This window comes from Hydra viridissima, unplaced genomic scaffold (genome assembly GCF_058129835.1).
Source record: "Hydra viridissima isolate aposymbiotic clone 2 unplaced genomic scaffold, HvirCarnegie_v1 scaffold_1, whole genome shotgun sequence".
NCBI lineage: Eukaryota > Metazoa > Cnidaria > Hydrozoa > Anthoathecata > Hydridae > Hydra > Hydra viridissima.
In genome coordinates this window covers 32916745-32942966 of record NW_028324300.1, presented here as the reverse complement: position 1 = coordinate 32942966, position 26222 = coordinate 32916745, and the positions used below count along the sequence as shown (strand labels likewise).

Here is a 26222-nt window from a genome sequence, read left to right as displayed (position 1 = left end):
CCCTTCATAACGTAAAAAAGATTTAGATTACAATTTAAAGTTTAGATTGTAAAAATAAAGGATTTCTACGACGCATTTCTGAGTAGATGAATATTTAACATTAGTTAAGTTGATTCAAATTCTTAATGTGGTTGTATCATGCATCATGATCATGATCATCATGCATCATGATTGCCTTAAGAATAATAAACGCTTTATGATAAACTTTATCAGAAACCTACATTTATATTTTATTTTACGTTCATCGTAACGCTTGCCAGCGACTTTTACATTGTTAAAAAGAATCATAAAAATTACTTTTAAAAGATAAAATTAATTATTTTATGTTTTAAAAGTAAGTTTTCCAGTTTAGAATCTAGAATAACACTTTGACTTCGCTTATCAAGATATTCTTGAGTTAAATGCTTCGTCCCATAAGCGCCAAAAGTCTCCGAAACACGATATTGTGAAGAGACGGAATAAAATAAATATGGTGCCGCCTCCCGCAGAATATAAAGTGAGCCGAACAGTAACTTACAGCTTCTTTAAAGAAATTTTAAAACACAGATCATAGGTTAGGATCAAAGGTTAGGATCAAAGGACGGAAAATATTCATTTCATCAAGTCAGAAATTTTGTTTTACAAAGTTTTAAAAGGTTTTTTAATAGAATTTAAGGGTGGAATGCAAGAACCGAACTTGAGTCAAGTTCGACTTGAAATCTCAAGTTCGACTTTGTCAAGTCAGACTTGAAAAATTGACTTGAGCGAATGCGTAAACGAGACTTGAAAATTTCAAGTTCGTGCTTGAGAAAGTCGAACTTGAAAAATAGCCGAGGCGTTGAATTCTGGGCGCTTATCGGAATATGCACTTCGCAACCAATAGGGGCAATGGATTTTTTGTACGGGAAAAACCTTTTACTGAAACAAATTCGTTTAATGATATTTGTATAATATACGATCAATATATAAATTATATGACAATATAAATTACAATTTAACTACAGGTATTAGTTTAGTTAATCATGACACTTTTACAACTTTAAAGCAGTGAAAAGGAAAAGATAACAAATAAATGTGTTATTATAGTCTGTTTTTTTGTTTACTGCCTATTCTGTTTCCTTTTATCAAAATGAAAATTTTGTCGTAAATATTTATGATCGGAATTGCTCATCATATAAAAGAACAAAAATTTCAAAATGCATATCCACTATAGACTTTTTGCTTACTTTGTAAATATTTGTAAAATGAATTCTAAAAGACGAATTTTCAGTCAACAAGAAAAATCACTTTTGATCAATATAATCAAAGACTACAAAGACATCGAAGAAAAGAAAACGGATAATGTCTCCCTTAAAAAAAAAAAATCTTTGTGGGAAGAAATAACGCAATTATTCAACAGCCAAGGCATCGGAGTTAAAAGAGATCAAAAAGAACTAAAGAAATGCTGGATGAACTCAAAGCAAAAAGCAAAACAATTTGTTGATTTGTAAGTACCAAATAAAGAAAAAAAAAACAAAGATTGGTTTTATAGGCAAGCACCCAGTAAACATAAGACATGTTTTAGACATCTAAAAGAAGTCTTGTGTACATTTAGCAAACGTTATTTATATCGAAAAATGTTATTAAAATATGAATTGTGGGACAATGATTTTCTTGTCCAAACTGTATGGTTACCAGTAAAGTTTATACAGTGCTGGACTTCTCTCTGTCAGACTTTTACAACATGTTTTCTTGTCGATATTACTTTAAAGTTAATAATATGGGGTTTTTCTAACCAATTCTTTGGATTTTAGTGAAAGAAAAGAGCTAAACAAAACTGGCGGAGGTCCTAGTCAAACTCCTGTTCCGTCACAGGAAATTGAAAGCGTTCTGCAGATATTACCACCAAAATCATTGAATCCTATTTTGACACCATTTGGGGATGATGCTATACTGCAATGTAATTTTATTTTATTTTTTAATTTTATTTCTTTTTAATACTATATATTTATTTATTTTTTTAATTTCATATTTTATTTTTCAATTTTATCTTTTTTCTTAAATTTTAATGAAAATTAAGGTTTTTTATAAATACTGACAAAACTAATTATTTTAAACAAACTTGGTTTTCTCAATGCTAAAACTATATATATATATATATATATATATATATATATATATATATATATATATATATATATATATATATATATATATATATATATATATATATATATATATATATTTATATATATATATATACACACACACACACACACATATATAGACATATACATATATATATATATATATATATGCACACATTTTTCATCATTTAAATATATTATTTATTTATATAGGTATTCTGAACGAGTCAATGGAGATCACATATGGAGACAGGACTTCTGATACTATTGGGCCAATCATAGAAACAGAAAAGAAAACTTTTACTGAGCCTTTGATTGCATCTGGTTCATTAACACATGAAAAAGAACAATGCTCAACATTAAAAAAGATATCTCTCTCTAAAAAAATCGAAAAAAAGCAATATAATGAAATTCATGAACTTGATAAAGAACTAATGCAAAAACAAATAGAAATAGCTAACATAAAAATAAACTTACTCCAGCAAAAGCAACAATACAAACTAAAAGAACATGAAATTAAAATGGAAATTTACCAAAAAAAATTGTCACAGTTATAAGTATTAAAAAAAACACAACAGAATTATTCTAATTGAGGAAAATTATTTTCAAACGACATCAGATCTAGTGTTTTTTATTTTATGTTTTAAATTATTATTTTATTTCTTAGTGAAATTGTTTTTTGATATATAGTACTAATTTGAAATGTATTTTTTTTTTTTTGAAATAATATGCAAATATAACTTTTATCTATAATCAGACACACAAAAAAGATTTTTTAAAAAAATTGGTCCACAATTTGATTTCTTTTTGCTTCTCCATAAATATCTCTTGTAAATGCTTCAGCGCCATCTTCTTGATTGCTATTTTGTATTTCATTGTCTTCCCAATGATCATTTTCTAGAAGGGCAATGTTGTGAAGCACAAAACAGGATACAATTATGGCTATGGAATTTTGTAATTTAGTTCGTAAGGGAATGCTAAGACAAGGAAATGGTTTTTTTAATATACCAAAACAACATTCAACTGCCATACGTGTACTTCTCAAACTGTAATTGTATTGGATTTCATTTTCATTTTTTGGGTTTGAAAAAGGTGTCATTAAATATTGTTTACAAGGATAGCCAGAATCACCTATAACATGAACATGTTGGCGAGCTTCTAAAACTTCTTTAATAGCTGAGTTGGAAAAAACTCGTGAATCATGAACACTTCCAGGCCATTGAACACAAGCAGATAAAATTTCTTTTGAAGGACCTGCAATGACCTGGCAATTCAAAGAAAAAAAACCCTTTCTGTTTCGATATATTTCTGGGTTTTCTCCACCAGGGTTTATTATAGGAATATGTGTTCCATCAATTGCTCCTATACATCCTGGGAATCTTTGAATTTGGTAAAATCTAAACAATGGTTGACAAATATAAATATTTTCGTTATCAAAGAAAATTTTAAAGTTTGTATGAAATAGCAAAATGCAAATATCCATGAAAACTTATAATCACCTTTGTTGAATTATCAAAGAATCAGCTTCTGTTGGAAACTTTATATACTGATATCTTTTGTTGGCAATTTGAATTGAAATGTTTTTAACTACTCGACAAACAGTTGACTGATTAACTTTCAGCTCCTCCAAATCTCCTATTACTCTCTAAAAGAGTGTACTTAATTAGATCAAATCATACAAATTTAAATGTGAAGTACTTTATTTATTGTTACTTGAGTATATGATTACTTTATTTGTTGTTATAAAATGGTGTTATTTAAAAACATAATACAAAATCTACAATAAGAATACAATAAGAATACAATACAATAAAAAGGTACCATTGTCTAATACCATTTCTTGAATATCTACTCACTTGGAATGAACCAGTAGCATAAAACCGAAATGCAATAGCCAGTTGTTGTACAGATGAAAGAGGGCACCCTCGATTGCTAACATTGTTGTTAATAATGTCATTAGCCAATATTAAAAAGGTTTCTTTGGAAAATCTGTAGCGCCTTTTAAATTCTATATCATTATAAACTTCTAAAGGATTGGCTCTGTCAATAATAAACCTTGGAATGAGATTTGGCATATTTCTTCTTCTTCTTCTTCTTCTTCTTCTAAAATTCAGCTCATACCGATTCATTTTTGAACGTTTTAAAACAATTTTTTTTTTAATACTTCATATTATAACTACTTCTTCTCGTGAATTCTCTTTTACTCCTTTTACATGTATCACTTCTTTGTATAACTGCAACTGTTTATTACTAAATGGAATTTACTTTTATACTGTATCACAAAAACGTGCCTTAATCAACAGCTTTTATAATGCTAGGAAGTTCGACATTTCAAAAAGCTAATAAACATTTCTAATGGCATCAAAATATGACATGTTGGATCATTACATACGAGTTACAGAATGTTTTAAAAGACACACGTTTTCACAATGTTGGTATTCAGTTTTCTGTAATGAATTCATTGACAAATATACTTTCACAATGTAACCTTCTAAATTAATTACGTCAATATGCCCAAGTAACTACTTTTGCTTGTTAAAGACTCATTTTCATACTTGCAAAGGTTGTAATAAGTTATATAGTAATAGTAAAGTTTTGTTACGCATCAGCAAAATGATAATGGCGGTCTGTTTTTTTTTTCAAGTTTGGTTTCAAGATTGGTCTGGAGCAGACTTGAAAAAATGACTTGAAAATTCAAAAATTCTCGTTTTTCAAGTCTGACTTCAGTTCAAGTTCGCTTCTTGCATTCCGTTCAAGTCAGACTTGAGATTTGAAGTCTGACTTGAAATTTCAAGTTGGGTTCTTGCATTCGGAAGGAATTTTTGCTCTCTCAAGTCTGGTTTGAAGTCAGACTTGAAAACGGTCTATTTTTAGCGGTTTTCAAGTCTGACTTGAGTTGAAGTTCGCTTTGTGCATTCGCTCAAGTCGCGCTTAAGGTTTGAAGTTCGACTTCAAATTTGAAGTTCGGTTCTTGCATTCCACCCTTAGTTCTGATATTTTCAGATAACGATCTATCAACTTCGACCAATTGTTACAATTAAAGATCGTGATTAAAACCACGATGAGAAAGTGAACTTTATAATAATTCTTTAATATAATGAACACAATAAAATTGAAAATATTTGAGGACATTTAAAAAATGTCCTCAAATATTATAACAATTTTATTATAATTATTAGCAGTCATTGGTTAGGACATGCCTAAACCAATGACTGCTAATAATTATAATAAAATTGTTATAAAACTAACTAATGCAGTAAAATCTGCAGCTGAAGACACTATGATGGATGCTGTTCAAGAACTAAAAGACTTGAAGAGTGATCTTATTTTAAATTCTATTCCAGACCATGTGCCCAATGTTATTGATGTTGCACTTTGATGCAGTTGCCCATTTTAACATTGGTAGACAAGCTAGTGTTTTAGTTTTAGAAAAATGAATTTAAGACCTGGAAAGTATTTGTTAGAAGGATGTTGGAAAATTAATCAAAAGCGGTTATACTTAGACATATATAAAAACACAGAACGAGCAAAGAAACACAGACAAATAGTTCGTGTAAAAAAGAAGAGTCAATATGACAAATTTATTGAAAAAGAGCAAAACCCATATCAAACTGGTGCATTTTAAGATTTAACTTTTTTTATTATATAGAGATTTGGATATTTATTTACACTATTTTGAAATTTTTTATGTCAGCATTTTTAAAAGCTGTTTTTCTCAGATGTAGAGTTTTTAAGACGCCGGCCAGTATATCTAAATAACTAAAAGTGGTGTTAAGCTAAAATTTTAAGTATGAATTTGTTTGATTGTCTTCTGTGATTTAAACGTGACAGATTTTTTTAAAAATTGAATCCAGTCCTTAAATCGGTCAACAAATTCATAAAATTCGGTCAAATTTTTTACATGTACTTTGGTCCAATATATTAGCCTATTAAAAATTATTATGAAAAATCTGCTTCGTTCATATCACAGAACTACCTTGTTAGAATAAGTATGCAAAAAAGATTTTGTTAAAATTGTGTATATCTTTAGATACATTGGCCGGGGTCTTTCAATATTTTGGTGTTTTTGGCACCTGCTACAGCTACCATTTTATCCAAAAAAATTTTTTTTTGTTTTTTTTCAGTTAATTTTGTTATTTACTTTATGTATATGAAGTTAAATTTATAAAATATTGATATTTACTCAAAAAAAATTTTTCAGGGGTTTTCCACCTTAAGGAAATAGTTTAACATTTATATTTTAAAAGTTTAATTAGAGGTAACTTTAAAAACAAAGTTTTAAATGATCATTGTTTATCAAAGCTTATAACTAATTTTCTGGTATTTTTTAAAATGGGAGACAAAAATAATTCCAAACCGATGCTCAGAGTTGTTATCTGTCCAATATGTCCTAGACAAATTTTCTGCCGACATAAATTATGTCAGAAACATTTTTCTGTCCACTTACTTTGACATAATTTTATGTCTGAGACATTTTCTGCCGACATAAATTATTTCAGAAATATTTTCTATCCTCATATTTTGACATAATTTCATGTCTGAGACATTTGCTGTTTCTTATTTTAGAAGAAAAAATCGTACAACTTTATAGCTCATTTCAGATTAATTTGACGAGTAAAACAAAAGTTTCGATTTCCCCTTATTAGAATGTAAAAACTTAGTCTCAAACTAAGTTTTTATTACTGAATGTGGTTTTTATTATATGGCGTCCTGTGCCACATTAGAAATTATGTTAAGTAGAAAGAAAAGTAGAACTTTTAAAGGGTCGAACCATTTACAGCATAAATTCGACGATCTAATCGTCTGCAACATAATAAAAATAGAAAATAACTCTTTGTCAGAATATTTAATTCCGTTCCATGATAGGTCGAATAATTTATGGTTGAAGCAAACCTTATTAAAAACTTAATTTTTCACCAGCGCACAGTGGGCCTGAATGCACTTTTACTGGACAAAATTCGTAACTAATTTAATATTTGAGCTATATTCACTAAAGTTAGTATGAGTACTAATATGATGTCTGCGCTTTTTATGAAGGTAATATTTTTTTATTTCGTTGCTATGGATACCTTTATTTTGCTTAACAACAACCTACTTTTGTTATCTGCAGATATTTTATAAGTGCTATATTCACTAAATTTGGCATGAGTACCAATATGAGATCACACTTCTTACAAAAGTGATAATTTTTTAAATTTAGTTGTTATGGATACTTATATTGCTTAGTTACCGGATACTTTCCTTAGTTACAAAGTGGTAAATTGATATTTGAATATTTTATTGGATTTGTGACCCACCTATATTGAATAACAATTGAGTATTTAGGTAAATAATGTTTTAGGAATAATAAAAGCAAAAGATAGTGCAAGAAAACATTATCAATTTTAAATTACATCAAAGAATTATAAAACAATAATATCGTTTGAAGATTGTTTAAGTAATTGTAAAACATCTGAAGGAAATGCTTTATGATTTGTTTGGTGTGATGTTGATTTACGCAGTGATGAAATAACAGGATCACTGGAAGCTAGGAATCTATTGATAAGATCAGTATTTGTTGCTTTTCTGGATGTTTTTCGGCTGAAATTTTCGCGATAAGATTTGAAGTCTTTATTTCTAGCCTCTTGAGCTTCCTCTGACATAAGTCCGATGGGTAATGTAGGGCTTTTAATTATGTCATGTCCATGAATCTATACTTTGTGAACTGATTGAGCCATGTAATACCATGGATAAAGGAACACATATAGCCTAAAAGTGTCAAAACAATAATCCTTGAATTTTAAGCAGTCTATTTCATATCCTGAAGAGAGCGTTACCAAGATAATGTAAAATCTGAATATAAGGTTTTGGTCAATACCCAGAATTTCAGCTGTTTGTTCATATGCTGCAAAAGCACGCCTTGAGGTATTGCCATCATTGCTTGTTCCAGAACCACCACTTTTAGGGAAATCAGCAAGTCCCATTTTGTTCATAAAATCAGTCTGAATCTTTCGTTTAGCTACAGATGCCTTTTCTTTGTGTTCTTTAGATCTTGCTTGCCACTTTCTTGTTTCTTTTTTATATGCAATGTGCAATACCATTTCAAAAAATCGAATCCATGCATGAAGACTGGAAAGACCATATTTGAACTCTCTGTTTTTATAATCTATGTTAAGGATATCAAGACTATTCATATTTTTTGGAGAGACACCACACACTGAACAGCATTGGTATGAGTTATTTTTTTCAGATAATATTTTTTGAACCTTCCCATCAATCATTGTAAATTCAATAATACAATTCACTTCAATAGAAGATCTGCAAACCTCTAATAAAATCATACCCAAGCTTTCTATCTCACTTTTAATGTACTGATCTTCTTCAATCACAGATTCCTTGGATTCCATTTTCTATGCAAATCTTATGGGACTACAATAGGCTGTGGAGGACGACTTTTGATTTCTCCAAATAGGCACCTTTTCGTTGCTGTTGTTAAATTCAGTCAAATCCAATGGGACTAGACAAGTAATAAATAATGATTCTTCACACTTTAAATCTCCGTTAATGTCAGGTTCTGATAAAATTTGTTTATAAATGCTATGGCCATTAGCACCATCAAAACCAGCCTTACACGTTAGTGTCATTATTTTTATTGCTTTGACGTTCAACATCAAGTGCCTTAGCACAGGTTCCTGAACTGCACAGATTCTTTGCAAAGTATGAATCATTAAATCTTTTAAAGGAACTAAAGCTGAATAGTCCTCCACTGTTATGTTTGCAGGATAACATTTCAATTTTGCATCTCTGACATCATTGTAAGCGGGGTAGATGTTATATTCTTTCTCCGCTTCTAGATCAATTGATAGGAAGCTTTTGTCAGACTTGCATCATATATTAAAGCCAGTGCTTCGTCTGCTGAATACTTAGTTGCTTTATCTGTATTTGAAATATTTAAAACGTTCTTGGCAGCAATAACAATAGATTCATCTCTAAATTTTTTATTAGCAGCAAAAATTAATTCATTGGATGAATGAGATTCAATTAAACAAGATACACGCCGTTTTTTAGTTTTATTAGAACTATTATCAAATGCAACTGGTTTTCGAGCACGTCTACTTGCAGTTGGTTCATTGTCTTTTTTTCTGACAATTAAATATTCATTAAACCAGTTCACAAACTTTTTTTCAAAATTTTTGACAGTTTGCAGATTTCCACTTTTTTTTATACAAGTAAACAAATCGTTGAACAGCATGTCTAAAATCAACGTCTTTAAAATCAGCAAATTTTGGCTGAATGAATTTTAATATATCTTCAGTTATATTTTGTTTTGAAATACTAAGATTGTTTTTTTGGAGAAAATTATGAATGTCTAAGTTTAACAAAACCATATCTAAATAATTATTGTAACAAGTATTTTGTACTTAAAAGTAAAATGTTATAATATATATGCCGCCTGGACTACTAATACTTGTTAGTAATTAAGGGTGGAATGCAAGAACCGAACTTCAAATTTGAAGTCGAACTTCAAACCTTAAGGGTGGAATGCAAGAACCGAACTTCAAATTTGAAGTCGAACTTCAAACCTAAAGTGCGACTTGAGCGAATGCACAAAGCGAACTTCAACTCAAGTCAGACTTGAAAACCGCTAAAAATAGACCGTTTTCAAGTCTGACTTCAAACCAGACTTGAGAGAGCAAAAATTCCTTCCGAATGCAAGAACCCGACTTGAAATTTCAAGTCAGACTTCAAATCTCAAGTCTGACTTGAACGGAATGCAAGAAGCGAACTTGAACTGAAGTCAGACTTGAAAAACGAGAATTTTTGAATTTTCAAGTCATTTTTTCAAGTCTGCTCCAGACCAATCTTGAAACCAAACTTGAAAAAAAAAACAGACCGCCATTATCATTTTGCTGATGCGTAACAAAACTTTACTATTACTATATAACTTATTACAACCTTTGCAAATATGAAAATGAGTCTTTAACAAGCAAAAGTAGTTACTTGGGCATATTGACGTAATTAATTTAGAATGTTACATTGTGATAGTATATTTGTCAATGAATTCATTACAGAAAACTGAATACCAACATTGTGAAAACGTGTGTCTTTTAAAACATCCTGTAACTCGTATGTAATGATCCAACATGTCATATTTTGATGCCATTAGAAATGTTTATTAGCTTTTTGAAATGTCGAACTTCCTACCATTATAAAAGCTGTTGATTAAGGCACGTTTTTGTGATACAGTATAAAAGTAAATTCCATTTAGTAATAAACAGTTGCAGTTATACAAAGAAGTGATACATGTAAAAGGAGTAAAAGAGAATTCACGAGAAGAAGTAGTTAAAAAAAAATATGAAGTATTAATATGAAGTATTAAAAAAAACTTTTTTTTAAATGTTCAAAAATGAATCGGTATGAGCTGAATTTTAGAAGAAGAAGAAGAAAAAATATGCCAAGTCACATACCAAGGTTTATTATTGACAGAGCTAATCCTTTAGAAGTTTACCACGGTATAGAATTTAAAAGGTGCTACAGATTTTTCAAAAAAACCTTTTTAATATTGGCTAATGACATTGTTAACAACAATGTTAGCAATCGAGGGTGCCCTCTTTCATCTGTACAACAACTGGCTATTGCATTTCGGTTTTATGCTACTGGTTCATTCCAAGTGAGTAGATATTCAAGAAACGGTATCAGAAAATGGCACCTTCTTATTGTAGATTTTACATTACGTTTTTAAATAACAACATTTTATACCAACAAATGATTATAACAATAAATAAACTCTTTTAGAGAATAATAGGAGATTTGGAAGAGCTGAAACTCAACTGTTTGTCCAGTGGTTTAGAACATTTCAATTCGAATGGCTAACAAAAGATATCAGTACATAAAGTTTCCAACAGAAGCTGATTTTTTGATAATTTAGCAAAAGTGCTTATAAGTTTTCATGGATATCTGATTTTGCTATTTCATACAAACTTCAAACTTTTCTTAGATAAAGAAAATATTTATATTTATCAACCATTATTTAGATTTTACCAAATTCAAGGATTCCCAGGATGTATAGAAGCAATTAATGAACACATATTCCTATAATAATTCCTTGTGGAGAAAGTGCAGAAATTTATCGAAACAAAAAGGGATTTTTTTTTTGAATTACCAGGTCATTGCAGGTGCTTCATGAAATTTTATCTGCTTATGTTCAATGGCCTGGAATTGTTCAGGATTCATTTGTTTTTGCTAACTCAGCTATTAAACAAGTTTTAGAAGCTCGCCAACATGTTCATGTTTCAGGTGATTCTGGCTAAGTTTTGTTTGTATTGTTGCTTTTTCTGGAGAGAGTTTTTTTTTTATATCATCTATTTCTATTTGTTTTTGCATTAGTTCTTTATCAAGATCATGAATTTCATTATATTGCTTTTTTGTATTTTTTTTTTATTAAGAGATTTTTGTTTAACGTTAAACTTTGTTCTTTTTCATGTGTTAATGAGCAAGATGCTATCAATGGTTTTTAAAAGTTTTCTTTTCTGTTTCTATAAGTGGCCCAATAATTTCAGAAGACCTGTCTCCATATGTGATCTCTATTGACTTACATATGTAAATGGTATACTTACATATGTAAATGGTATACTTACATATGTTAATGGTATATATATGTGTAGGTATATATATATATATATATAATATATATATATATATATATACCTACACATATATATACCATTAACATATGTAAGTATACCATTTACATATGTAAGTATATATATATATACATATATATATTATATATTATATATATTATATTACATATGTATATTATATATATTATATTATATATATGTATATTATATATATTATATTACATATGTATATTATATATATTATATTACATATATATATTACATATGTAAGTATATATATATATATATATATATATATATACACACACACACATAGTATTATGTAGTATTAGTATTGAGAAAACTAATTTTGTTTAAAGTAATTTTCTCAGTATTTTTAAAAAAAAACCATTATTTTCATTAAAGTATTAGTAAAAAGATAAATAAAAATACATTGTAGTATAGTATCATCCCCAAAAAGCGTCAAAATAAGATTCTTCATTTTCTAGAACATTTGCATGTATTTTAATTCAAATGGAATCTGTTAAAATGGAGAAATCAAGAGAAATTGTCTTGATCACTTAAGTGGTACATATGACCAACCGTTGTTTACCAACAACTTAGGATTTGGAACTGAAAGTGCCAAGATGAATTTATTTTTCTGATGAAAAATACATAGCAAGAACTTTTTTTTTTTACTGTTATTAACTTTTTATTTAATCGTATATTATACAAATATCATTACACGGAATTTGTTTCAGTAAAAGGTTTTTCCCGTAAAAAAAATCCATTACCGCTATTGGTTGCGAAGTGCATTTTCCGATAAACGCCCTAAATTCAACGCCTCGACTATTTTTCAAGTTCGACTTTCTCAAGCACGAGCTTGAAATTTTCAAGTCTCGTTTACGCATTCGCTCAAGTCAATTTTTCAAGTCTGACTTGACAAAGTCGAACTTGAGATTTCAAGTCGAACTTGACTCAAGTTCGGTTCTTGCATTCCACCCTAAGGGTGGAATGCAAGAACCGAACTTCAAATTTGAAGTCGAACTTCAAACCTTAAGTGCGACTTGAGCGAATGCACAAAACGAACTTCAACTCAAGTCAGACTTGAAAACCGCTAAAAATAGACCGTTTTCAAGTCTGACTTCAAACCAGACTTGAGAGAGCAAAAATTCCTTCCGAATGCAAGAACCCAACTTGAAATTTCAAGTCAGACTTCAAATCTCAAGTCTGACTTGAACGGAATGCAAGAAGCGAACTTGAACTGAAGTCAGACTTGAAAAACGAGAATTTTTGAATTTTCAAGTCATTTTTTCAAGTCTGCTCCAGACCAATCTTGAAACCAAACTTGAAAAAAAAAACAGACCGCCATTATCATTTTGCTGATGCGTAACAAAACTTTACTATTACTATATAACTTATTACAACCTTTGCAAGTATGAAAATGAGTCTTTAACAAGCAAAAGTAGTTACTTGGGCATATTGACGTAATTAATTTAGAAGGTTACATTGTGAAAGTATATTTTTAAATGAATTCATTACAGAAAACTGAATATTAACATTGCGAAAACGTGTGTCTTTTAAAACATCCTGTAACTCGTATGTAATGATTCAACATGTCATATTTTGATGCCATTAGAAATGTTTATTAGCTTTTTGAAATGTCGAACATCCTAGCATTATAAAAGGCTGTTGATTAAGGCACATTTTTGTGATACAGTATAAAAGTAAATTCCATTTAGTAATAAATAGTTGCAGTTATACAAAGAGGTGATACGTGTAAAAGGAGTAAAAGAGAGTTCATGAGAAGTAGTTACAATTACATGAAGTATTAAAAAAACTTTTTTTTAAATGTTCAAAAATGAATCGGTATGAGCTGAATTTTAGAAGAAGAAGAAGAAAAAATAAGCCAAGTCACATACCAAGGTTTATTATTGACAGAGCTAATCCTTTAGAAGTTTACCACGGTATAGAATTTAAAAGGTGCTACAGATTTTCCAAAAAAAAATTTTTAATATTAGCTAATGACATTGTTAACAACAATGTTAACAATCGAGGGTGCCCTCTTTCAACTGTACAACAGCTGGCTATTGCATTTCGGTTTTATGCTACTGGTTCATTCCAAGTGAGTAGATATTCAAGAAACGGTATCAGAAAATGGCACCTTCTTATTGTAGATTTTACATTACGTTTTTAAATAACAACATTTTATACCAACAAATGATTATAACAATAAATAAACTCTTTTAGAGAATAATAGGAGATTTGGAAGAGCTGAAACTCAACTGTTTGTCCAGTGGTTTAGAACATTTCAATTCAAATGGCTAACAAAAGATATCAGTACATAAAGTTTCCAACAGAAGCTGATTTTTTGATAATTTAGCAAAAGTGCTTATAAGTTTTCATGGATATCTGATTTTGCTATTTCATACAAACTTCAAACTTTTCTTAGATAAAGAAAATATTTATATTTATCAACCATTATTTAGATTTTACCAAATTCAAGGATTCCCAGGATGTATAGAAGCAATTAATGAACACATATTCCTATAATAATTCCTTGTGGAGAAAGCGCAGAAATTTATCGAAACAAAAAGGGATTTTTTTTTTGAATTGCCAGGTCATTGCAGGTGCTTCAAATGAAATTTTATCTGCTTGTGTTCAATGGCCTGGAATTGTTCAGGATTCATTTGTTTTTGCTAACTCAGCTATTAAACAAGTTTTAGAAGCTCGCCAACATGTTCATGTTTCAGGTGATTCTGGCTATCCTTATAAACAATATTTAATGACACCTTTTTCTAACCCAAAAATGAAAATGAAATCAGATAGAATTACAACTTGAGAAGTACACCCATGTTGAATGTTGTTGTTGAATATTGTTTTGGTATATCAAAAAAAAAACAATACCCTTGTCTTAACATTCCCTTAGGAACAAAACTGCAAAATTCCATAGCTATAATAATATCCTGTTTTGTGCTTCACAACATTGCCCTTCTACAAAATGATTATTGTGGAGGCAATGAAATACAAAATAGCAATGAAAAATGTGGTGCTAAAGCATTCACTAAAGATATTTTTGCAGAAACAAAGCAAAAGTCAAATTTCAGACTTATTTTTTTTAAAAAAAATTTGTGTCTGATAATGGATAAAGGGTCTAATAACAAAAACATTATTTTCAAATATTTATACTACATATTATTTCAAAAGAATTACATTTTATATTTCAAAATAGTATTATATATGAAAAAAACAATTTCACTAAAAAATAAAGTGATAAATTCAAACATTCCAAAAACAATTTGGATCTGATATTGTTAGAAAATAATAATCCTCACATAGAATAATTCTGTTGTGTTGCTTTTTTAAAACTTTGTGAAAATTTTAACTGTGAAAATTTTCACAAAGTTTTGTTTGTATTGTTGCTTTTTCTGGAGAGAGTTTTTTTTTTATATCATCTATTTCTATTTGTTTTTGCATTAGTTCTTTATCAAGATCATGAATTTCATTATATTGCTTTTTTGTATTTTTTTTTTATTAAGAGATTTTTGTTTAACGTTAAACTTTGTTCTTTTTCATGTGTTAATGAGCAAGATGCTATCAATGGTTTTTAAAAGTTTTCTTTTCTGTTTCTATAAGTGGCCCAATAATTTCAGAAGACCTGTCTCCATATGTGATCTCTATTGACTTACATATGTAAATGGTATACTTACATATGTAAATGGTATATATATGTGTAGGTATATATATATATATATATATATATATATATACACACATAGTATTATGTAGTATTAGTATTGAGAAAACTAATTTTGTTTAAAGTAATTTTCTCAGTATTTTTAAAAAAAACCATTATTTTCATTAAAGTGTTAGTAAAAAGATAAATAAAAATACATTGTAGTATAGTATCATCCCCAAAATACGATTCTCTATTTTCTAGAACATTTCCATGTATTTTAATTCAAATGGAATCTGTTAAAATGGAGAAATCAAGAGAAATTGTCTTGATCACTTAAGTGGTACATATGACCAACCGTTGTTTACCAACAACTTAGGATTTGGAACTGAAAGTGCCAAGATGAATTTATTTTTCTGATGTAAAATACATAGCAAGAACTTTTTTTTTTTACTGTCATTAACTTTTTATTTAATCGTATATTATACAAATATCATTACACGGAATTTGTTCCAGTAAAAGGTTTTTCCCGTAAAAAAAATCCATTACCGCTATTGGTTGCGAAGTGCATTTTCCGATAAACGCCCTAAATTCAACGCCTCGACTATTTTTCAAGTTCGACTTTCTCAAGCACGAACTTGAAATTTTCAAGTCTCGTTTACGCATTCGCTCAAGTCAATTTTTCAAGTCTGACTTGACAAAGTCGAACTTGAGATTTCAAGTCGAACTTGACTCAAGTTCGGTTCTTGCATTCCACCCTAAAGATATTAAAATTACCCGTCCACGGGTACCTTCGGGTATTCGGGTCGGGTTCTCTCTTCCTAAGTGTTACAGAATTTACAATCAACTGTTCGAAATTTGATAGAGATTAAGGTCTGAAGTTCCCGAAAAACGGTTTTTCGGTTCTTCGGTTCTTCGGTATTTTTCGGGGAATCGAAAGGAATCGAAGGTTTCGGTTCTTTATCAGAATCGGAATCGAAATTTACCGAAATTTCGAATCTTGTCTAAAATAAGGAATCGAAAAGAACCGAAGTTATCGGTTCCTTATCAAATTAGGAACCGAAATTTACCGAAGGAACCGTTTTTCGGTAATTCCAGTCTCTGAAATGAATCACAGTCTCAAAGTCTACTACAAAGAGCTAAAAAAAGGAAACTTGTACTTGAATCACCAATGAAAAAATCACCAATGAAAAAAAACCCTATATATGATGCATCTAAAGATTTATTTAATACTGAACCTAGTGATAGTTCTACTAGCGTAGCTTATAGCAGTGCTAGTAGTAGTCGCAAGGGCAGCAAGGACAGTGTCACTGATCTCACTGATAGTGATTTAGAATAACTGTATTTTTCAACTGTATTTCAACTGTATTTTTGAAAATAAAAATTAAAAAAATTCAAGTTTTTCAATTCTTAGTAACAATTTCGATTCTTTGTAGCATTTTTGATTTTTTGCGATATTTCCCGCTAAGAACCGAAATTGGAACCAAAATTCCAATTTCGGTTCTTAGCGGTTCTTAGCAATTCCAAAATTCCCGCTAGGAATCGAAAAGAACCGAAGTTATCGGTTCTTTATCAGAATCGGAATCGAAATTTACCGTAATTTCGATTCTTTCTTAAAATAAGGAATCGAAATTTACCGAAATTTCGAATCTTGCCTAAAATAAGGAATCGAAAAGAACCGAAGTTATCGGTTCCTTATCAAATTAGGAACCGAAATTTACCGAAGGAACCGTTTTTCGGTAATTCCAGTCTCTGATATAAACCTTGACAACTTTTGAAAAAAAGAAAGGTTAGGCTTGTTTTTTATATCACTATTGTGTATCGCTACCATACTTTTTTATGGAGTATTTTGCTGAGAATTTTGCATGAAAATTTGGTTGATGTTGTCACTTGGACTTGTAGTCGAAGAAATGTAAAGTCCGCATTTTTTATTATTAAAATAGTTTGCTTTATGCATTTTCTATGAACATGCCAAATTTCAACGAAAAATCAGGATTAGCAATTACTCTAATTAGTGTTGGACTTTAGGTACCTAATTTCGGTTTTTCTGTTATTTTTTTTTTTAAGCGAAATCCGGGTGGGGGCCGAAATCTGGATAGGGGGGGGATTCAAATGAAAATCTTATTTTGAATTATTTTGATTTATATTATTAGATTTAATTAAATATGGACAATGCCAACAAAAATCTTGTGGCTACACTAACAGATAGTAAGTTCAATTTTTTTTTCTCATATCCAAAAATAATGATAAATGTAAAATCTTAATTGTTATTTATAGAACATAAAAAAAGATTAATGTTTCAGATTAAAACTGTTGGCATTCAATAGGAACAGCTTTAATATTTTAAAACAATAACATTTAATATTTTAAAAACACTAAGAAGTTTTTTGTTAAGATTAATCTAATGAAGTATGTAATATACTTATTCATATGTGGTTTATTATAAAACATATCATTTAATGATAATCATTGTTATTGTCTTTTATCATATTTGGATTATATACTTCTTTATCTGTGGATTAGTGTTTAAATTATTATACAAGCATGTCTAACATTTATATCTTGTTTAGATCCTACCCAACTTTTTGTGGATTTTTTAAGATTTCGTAAGTATAAGCCACATAAATATTGGGTTTATTAATTAAAAAAACATTTACATAATCACAAAGAGAAAATAGTTAAAATTAAGTAAATATTAATAAAACATTTAAAATATCTTCCTATATATAGAAACACTTAAAAAACTTAAGTTAATGTTCTTTACTTATTGTATACTTATCTTTATCTGTGTTTATTGTTTACATAAGTTTATAACCATTCCTAATTTTAGCTTGTTGCTTATAAAAATAATATCTTTATATTTGAATAGTTATATTTTCATTGTTTATTTTCATTTTTTTAGTATAGTTGTTGCACCTTAAGCAGAACAGCTTTAACCATTGTTACATTTGTAACTTGATGTTGACAATTTCAAATTATATTGTGTAAAATTTTTTTAACATTTTTAGTCGAATCTACACGGCCTACTGCTGGTAAGTTTGTATCAGTTTGTATATGTTAATGATTATTGAATTAGTTTTTAATCTGTGAATAGATTTCAAAGAATACCAATTTCAAAGTCATTATTTTACAGTATTTATTTTTTATTACAAATTTGAATTTTAGTTACATCATCGTCTTCAACAAATGGTAAGTTTAATAACTATTACTTTTTAATATGTGTATATATTTTTGACGATTGCAATATAAATTTTTTATTAAATAATTTTTAAACTTAGTTCCTTCTACATCTGCTATAAGTGGTATGTGTACAAATTTTTATCTTTCAATATGTTTATCTTGGCAATTAGAGTATTTTTTTTTTAACTACAACTTTGATAACCTTTAGTTACATCTTCATTGGCTACTACAACCAGTAAGTTTAAAAACTATTATTTGCAAACATGTACACACCTTTCATATTAATTGGAAATTTTTATAAAAACTTTTTTTTATCTTTAGTTACATGTGCACAACCTTCTGCTGGTAAATTTATGATTTAGAAATGTTTCTGAATGATTATCTAATTTATGTTTCTATTTATAAACACTATGTAATGCATTAGTATTGTGTTATCCCTCAAAGTGCAGTAGAATGAAATGACCAATCTCATTAACATTTTTTAAGCTATCATTGATTAATATGTTGTTCATATTGTTTATTCAGCCTATCACTTTCACAATTAATTTTTTTATGTTAAATTTTACATATTGCTTTTAAGTACTAATCCACTACAACTAGTAAGTTTAAAAACTATTATTTGCATACATGTAGACACCTTTCCTATCAATTGCAAATTTTTATAAAAACTTTTTTTATCTTTAGTTACATGTGCACAACCTTCTGCTGGTAAATTTATGATTTAGAAAAGTTTCTGAATGATTATCGAATTTATGTTTTTATTTATATAGACTATTTAATGCATTAGTATTGTGTTATCCCTCAAAGTGCAGTAGAATGAAATGACCTATCTCATTAACATTTTTTAAGCTGTCATTGATTAATATGTTGTTCATTTTATTTATTCAGCCTATCACTTTTACAATTAATTGTTTTAAATTAAATTTTACATAATGCTATTAAGTACTAATCTATTTACTTATTTCTCTTTTTCCATAAACTCTATTTAAAACCTTTATTCATACATATTTAAAAATTTTTTTTTAGGTTGGATAAGACTGGGCGGGGGGTGCGGGGGGGTTGGGCCGTTAAGCATGGCACATGCCCCGCCCCTAATGTCAATTTATACACCACTTGTATATGATGTAAAATAAGAAAATATAATTTAAACTTTTTAACACAAAATATAATCAGTGTTTTTTAGGTTTAAATATGTTTAAGAATGTAACATTTCACTACGAGGGTGTTAAAACATAACAAAGACGTCCACCCTTTAATCTAAAAAAGACCACTAATATTTGGAAATGGAATGAAAGCAAATTAGATTAACTTTTTGTGTATAAAGATAACATGTTTTATCAGAAAAACACTCTTTCGTGTGAAAAACTTGTATTTTTTAAGGTTACGATGGTGTTCCGGTTCCCCCCTCTGGCCCTCTATACACCCCTTCTATCTATAGAGTTATGTGAACTTGTAGCCTACTCTTACATCTATCTTTTGATACCAAGGTTTAGGCATTTGGATAAGATTTGACAAAGTTATAACAATTTCAATGAAAAAAAAAATTTTTTTGGAACCAATTTCTTCAATAAATCCATATATCGAAAATTTGCTACTAAAAATGTCATAACTTTTTTTTAAATTGTTCGTTTTTAATAATTTTTTCACCTTTAAAATACTGTATTGAAGGGCTTTCTAATGATACATAACATTTTAGTATATGCTCAGTTTTAAAAATCAGTCCACGTACCTAATATATATATATATATATCTGTGTGTGTGTGTGTGTGTGTGTGTGTGTGTGTGTGTGTGTGTGTGTGTGTGTGTGTGTGTGTGTGTGTGTGTGTATATATATGTGTATATATATATATATATATATATATATATATATATATATATATATATATATATATATATATATATATATATATAAAACAGACAACTAAACATGGAATAAATTCCATTACATATTAGGGTATCCTTTCTTGGAACACCCTTTCGTACACCCTAAAAACAGATTTTATCCTTAGATCCAAGAATCTGTTCTTAACGTCACTCCATCATACTTACCAAAAAAGTTACGCTTAACTTCATTCTTTACCTCTACAACTTTTTTCTTTATGTTTATGTTCATATTATAATTTCTTATTTGTGTATATGTGTATATATGTATGTATATGTGAATACATTATAATAGCTATTTGACCTATATTTTAACTCTTTTAAAAGTCTGTTTTATAAGTGTTACTTATAAATTTTTGTAAAGTTCCACTTTTGCTATGTGACTAGTTTCTTTCTTATGTTTTTCTCTTCTCTTTTCTTTATATTATTTAGGTCATTGCGTTTTATTAGTGAATTACTATTTGCAATGACCTGTGCTTTTTGTAATATCCTTAACACAAAATATATTGATATATATATATATATATATATATATATATATATATATATATATATATATATATATATATATATATATATATATATATATATATATATATACATATATTAATTTTTAAAAATAAAAAATAAAAAGATATTCTTTTGATAAATTATTTTTTAAATCTTGTTTGTTAGAGTTTTATTTGTCAGCATATTGAAGTACTTTACATAAAAAATAATAATGTTTTGAATTGTTTTTTTTATAATCATTTAACTATAAAAAAATATATAGATGTGTTATAATTTTTAATATTTGTATTATTATCTTATATGTTTTTAGCTTTAATATGTAGTTTAAGCAAGTTAAGGACTTACATGGACATCAGCTTACAATGGCTTAATCATGTTCAAGTATTACAGTTATCTGTTCCTTGTTATTGTATTTTTTTTTAAATAAATTTGTCAGTTACATCAGACAAATATTGTAAAAAATGAGTTGTTAACAATATTTTTTGTTTACAGGATCTTTAAATCACATTTACATTGTAGATAAAAGGTTTGTTGCAATAAGTTTAATTTGCCAGCTTTTTTGTAGTTACACAGTTTTAGTGTAAACTAAATGGTGAGTTACACAATTATCTTTATATGGCTTGTTTATATCCTTATAATTTGCTATTTAAACACATGGTATGCAATATCACGCTGTAAGTTTAAATTAGTTGTAAAATTAAAAATTAGATTTTGATTTGCATTTCTTTTGATGGGGATATTTATTTCGGTTAGGTACAACTAAGTTTATGTATGCCTTGTTTATATTCGTTTAGAATTTACTACTTAGACACGAGGGATGTGGTATCAAATTGAAATTCTGATATTGTTATTTGCATCTCTTTTGGTGAGGTTATTTATTTTTGTTTTAATTTATCGTTATTTAAGTTGAAGACCTTTTTTTTACTTTTTTCCTGACAGGTTTTGAAGTATGTGAAGTATAGAACCTTTCAGTTATCAGGTAAGATTATCTTTTTTTACACATTTTTATTAAAGATATTATTTAGTTGTTGCATCGAACTTTATCTTTAGAAAATGGTATCGGAAATAAAAAAAATAAAAAAATTTCTATTATCAATTTATAAATCAGGAATTAGCAATAGCAATATTTCTTAAAGGTACTTTGTAAAATTTTATTTTCATTTCATACTATTTATATAATTTAGGTTCCATATTTTCTTTATTGTATTTTATGTTATATTTACCTTTAGGAATTGACAACACGTTGCTGGAATTGAAGCATGAAACATGTACTAAGAACAGCAGCGTTAAAACCTAAAACCTAGTTTGTTAACAATTGGTTTAGTTTAAACATCTATTGTGTATATGGGTGTGTGTGTTTTATACAGATGTTTTATAACCTCAAATATAATGACTATTAAAAATATATTTAAAAACTATTTTGATTGTAATTAAAAGTTTGTGTACTGAATTACATTATTACAAATATTTGATTAGTTTTCAATGTCCAGTTAAAGAGTTTTTGAAGCTTGCTAACAAATTGAGCACTATATTTCTCCCAACCATGGTAGTTTGTATAATTAGTACTGCTTGTATCAGATGGGTGGTAATTGTTACATTTATAATGGTAAGAACCAATATGTATTAAGAATATCATAATGAAATAATCCATATTTTAAAAAATGTAAGGATTACTTTGTTATCAAGTTACAATACTATGTGGCTTAATTCTTCTTTAATTATAATGGAGTGATTTTAACTGATTATTCCCTACAATAACGTTATTTTAACTAAATAAAAACAGCGGATAATTTGATGCACTAAAGTAATAACTCCTTTATTTAAAAGGATTGTTTAATCGGAAAAATATCAACGGACTTCAATCCGTTAAAACTTTAATCCGTTAACTTAACGGAAAAGCCGTTGGTGCAATAGCGACGGATTGATCTGTTACCCAATTCGTTGTATACAACGGATTTTTTTTTAGAGTGTAATACTTCTGAGGAATGAAGGGAGAAGTGCTACCAACATTCCCTTTGATTCCTAGAGGGCCCGAGTGAGTTATATGTGAAATAACTCAAAAGGGCTTTCCTGACCCGATCTACCCTATTTTGCTAGCCAACGGTAGCGTAACTGGCGAGAAAACAGAGTCCTTATATAATTTTTACAATAATATAAGTTTTTCAACTTTTTCCTAAAGCAGTTTCTAAAGCAGTTCTAAAATTTCACTTTATTTTTAGGCAGTTATAACATATTTAAAATGGCTGACGTAAAAGAACTAAAAACCTTTGTATGCGTATGAATACATCTTGAGGGACTTATTTGATTCTCTATAGATTGGTAAACCATTTTAGTTAAAATTATATAACAACCTAATTTCTCCTTTAACTTTATCTGACAATATAAATTTCTTTAAGAGCTAGTCTAAAGTCTTTACCATGTTTAAGAGCATCACGCATAAATTTAGAATAAGATTAATTAGATTTTTATTAAGACTTTCAAAGTTTTTAAAAATTTTTTTATGAAAATTGTTTGATGTAAACCTCTGATGTCATTGTTTCATTATCAATTCCTTTTAAAAGTAAATATTTACATTGAATTTCTAGTTCTTATAGACTCTTCTTTAGGCAGCGCTTGTATAATTGATGTAATTTCAAAATAGGGTTTCCTAACTTGCAAAGGAATACTAAGAGTGGAAGTTGTGAAAAATGAGCCAAATTGTGTCCAAATGTACTTATATATGTTAGAGGATGACACAAACACAATTTTATAGTCTAATTCAATAAGCTTTTAATGAATTTCGTTATATTTCTTTGTGAAAAAAACCTCAGATAGTTTCTTTTCAAAAAGCTGCATTGAGTAATCAGTAAGAAAAGTTGTTTAAAAACAAGTTTTTTTGAGAAATATGAATCTATCTTAATGTTGAAATAATAATTGAATTTTTTACCTCTTAAGAGTGTTCTTTTTTAACAAAAAACGCATTTGGTTTACCACTTAATTAATCTCAAATTCCCTTAGGGTAAAATTTTCCAATATTACAATCATGTATTGTTTCTTAATCTGCTAGGTAAATTTATATGGTATATTAAGGTTTCCTTTTAAACAATTACTTTGAAATGAATCTTGACATACAAGAGGAATACCTTCATAAGCATTTCAAACATCCTCTAAAGAAATAGTTCATCATCTTTATATAGTCACAGTACAATTCGTTTTCCATTAGTCGTAACATGATCGGTATTTTGAAATCGGTCAGTACACAGTGAGTTAGAAAGGTACACAGTGAGTTAGAAATCGGTCAGTACACAGTGAGTTAGGAAAAAGCAACAAAAATAATATGACCATCAAATAAAAACATGTGATACATCAGTTCTAGCGTTTATTGGTCAGAAAATTTAAATTTGTTATTAGAAATAAACTTTACGCGTTCCTAAGGCGCGTATTACGCGCACATACGCGTAAGAGTTTCCTTTACGCGCGCAAATAATGGTTTAAATAAAAAAATAGGATTCCTTAATCCCAAATAATGGAATACCATGTATTTTTAAAATAAATTTTACGTGTACCTAAGGCGCGTACGACACGTATGCGCGTTAGAGTCTTTTAGGTACACAAAGATTAATTTAAGTAAAAAAATTTGAGTTCCTCAATACAAAACGCGCACATGCAAATTAATATAAAAAATTTGATTCAAAAAACCAAAATACCGCATTATCTTACCTTACTTTTCTATAACCAAATTAAGAAAAACAGTTATTAGCAAAAACAGATTTAATTTGTTAATACACCATTAATAAAGACGAAATTTCATGGGAAAGAGGTTTTCCATTTTCAGATTTTTGTTTTTTGAAACTAATGTTAGATATTACAGGATCACTTCTGATTAAGAGCTAATGGTACTGGTAAATCATAACATTCTTTTTAGATATCTTGACCCTATGGTTCAAACTAGCTTTGCGAATTTTCTTATTCAGAGCCTCTTGTCACTCCTCAGAGTAAAAATTGATAGGCATTTCTAATGCCTTAGATATCTGAATACCATGTTCCAAGAGCTTATGAACAGTTGGAGGAATCACATACCAAGAATACTTTTCTAGTATAAGAGCATTAGTTATATCCTGTTTTATAAACAAAGATCTCAGCATTTTATATGCCCTTCAGGCAGCGTTTGCATCATTTATGTTGCCAAAAACTTGTTTCGGCATATCTACTATAAAGCTTGATTGTTTCTCTCTAAACCTCTGTTGAAGATTCTTCTTTCTATTATTTAATCACGCTTTTTTAGAAGAGGACTTCACAAAGTATGTTTTAATGTCCGCCTTGTATCGCAAATGTAAAATGTACTCATAAGATCTGAGCCAGCAATGCAGAGTAGAAAGCCCCAAAGATAAAACCTTATCATTGGCTGGTTTAGATATGATCGATACTGGATTATTGAATTCGCTGAGATTTAAAATAAAAAAAAAAAAAAATGAAAAAAGCAGCCGAAAAGTAAAGATAAATAGGAAAAACAAGTCTATTGTTGACTTTGCCATGAATGACACCGCGCCCAAAGACATTTCCAAGATGCTAAACAAACCTCTGAGTACTGTGTATTCTGTAATTAAATTTTTCAAATAACTCGTTGTGTTGAGAGGAAGCCTGGGAGTGGTTTGAAGAGGTCAGTCCGGACTCCTCAGTTGATAAAGGCAATCAAAGGTCGAATTTCTCGGAATCCAGTACGGTCAATGAAGAAAATAGCTAAAGAGCGCACCATCAGAAATGTGGTCAGGAAGGATCTGAAGGAAAAGTCAAGAGCAAGGATTAAGAAACACCTGGCTTCCCCAAGTGTCAAAGAAAAAAGATTTTAAAGATCACAGAAACTTCTACATCCTCAGAATAACATTTCTGTCTTTTATTACTAATTTCATGAAAAGAAAGATAAATATCGAAAAATATAGAAAAATAAAGAAAAATATCTTCATTTTGTATTATGGATGAATTTCTGATAATTTGATACTGTTCATTAGAAAGATTACAAAAATTTTAAGCTCATGGCATCTTCAGTTTTCATTTTTGTCGCAAAACTAACCTCCATGCTTTTAACTTTGCTCTGTAGCATTTTTTAATGGCAACAAAGTCTTTCTTGGTAGGATCTCCAGAGGCTTTTCTTATTGAAGCAAATACCAATTCTTCAGCAGGATATTCGACCGACTTGGCAACTTTAAACAAAATAATATTTAATATTTAAGTGAGTAAACTACTTTTTGAATAGGTTTGAATTGATTTACTACTACCTTAGGTCTTTTG

At 28.8% G+C, this 26222-nt stretch overlaps 2 protein-coding genes across 6 annotated transcripts; both read left to right on the top strand.

The window, feature by feature from the left end:
• The first annotated feature begins 680 nt into the window (after window positions 1-680).
• LOC149894606 (myb/SANT-like DNA-binding domain-containing protein 3) lies at window positions 681-2866 on the top strand. Its single transcript, XM_090094905.1, has 3 exons — window positions 681-1465; window positions 1773-1918; window positions 2319-2866. Exons 1-3 carry the CDS (start codon window positions 1176-1178, stop codon window positions 2660-2662), a joined length of 780 nt encoding a protein of 259 aa, XP_089951031.1. The 5' UTR covers window positions 681-1175; the 3' UTR covers window positions 2663-2866.
• Window positions 2867-17473: 14607 nt separating this feature from the next.
• LOC149894605 (uncharacterized) lies at window positions 17474-22421 on the top strand. Of its 5 annotated transcripts, XM_090075312.1 has the most exons (14): window positions 17474-17591; window positions 17954-17989; window positions 18392-18415; window positions 18549-18572; window positions 18662-18685; window positions 18772-18798; window positions 18885-18908; window positions 19248-19271; window positions 21265-21335; window positions 21447-21480; window positions 21605-21628; window positions 21749-21933; window positions 22005-22090; window positions 22184-22421. In XM_090075312.1, the coding sequence occupies exons 1-10, from the start codon at window positions 17549-17551 to the stop codon at window positions 21453-21455; spliced, it is 306 nt and encodes a 101-aa protein (XP_089931438.1). In that variant the 5' UTR covers window positions 17474-17548; the 3' UTR covers window positions 21456-21480; window positions 21605-21628; window positions 21749-21933; window positions 22005-22090; window positions 22184-22421. The 5 variants fall into 5 exon arrangements, with proteins under 5 accessions (XP_089931438.1, XP_089931419.1, XP_089931434.1 ...); XM_090075293.1 differs by lacking the exons at window positions 21265-21335; window positions 21447-21480; window positions 21605-21628; ... (1 more) ...; window positions 22005-22090; window positions 22184-22421 and adding an exon at window positions 19590-19928; XM_090075308.1 differs by lacking the exons at window positions 18662-18685; window positions 21265-21335; window positions 21447-21480; ... (2 more) ...; window positions 22005-22090; window positions 22184-22421 and adding an exon at window positions 19590-19928.
• The last annotated feature ends 3801 nt before the right edge of the window (window positions 22422-26222 follow it).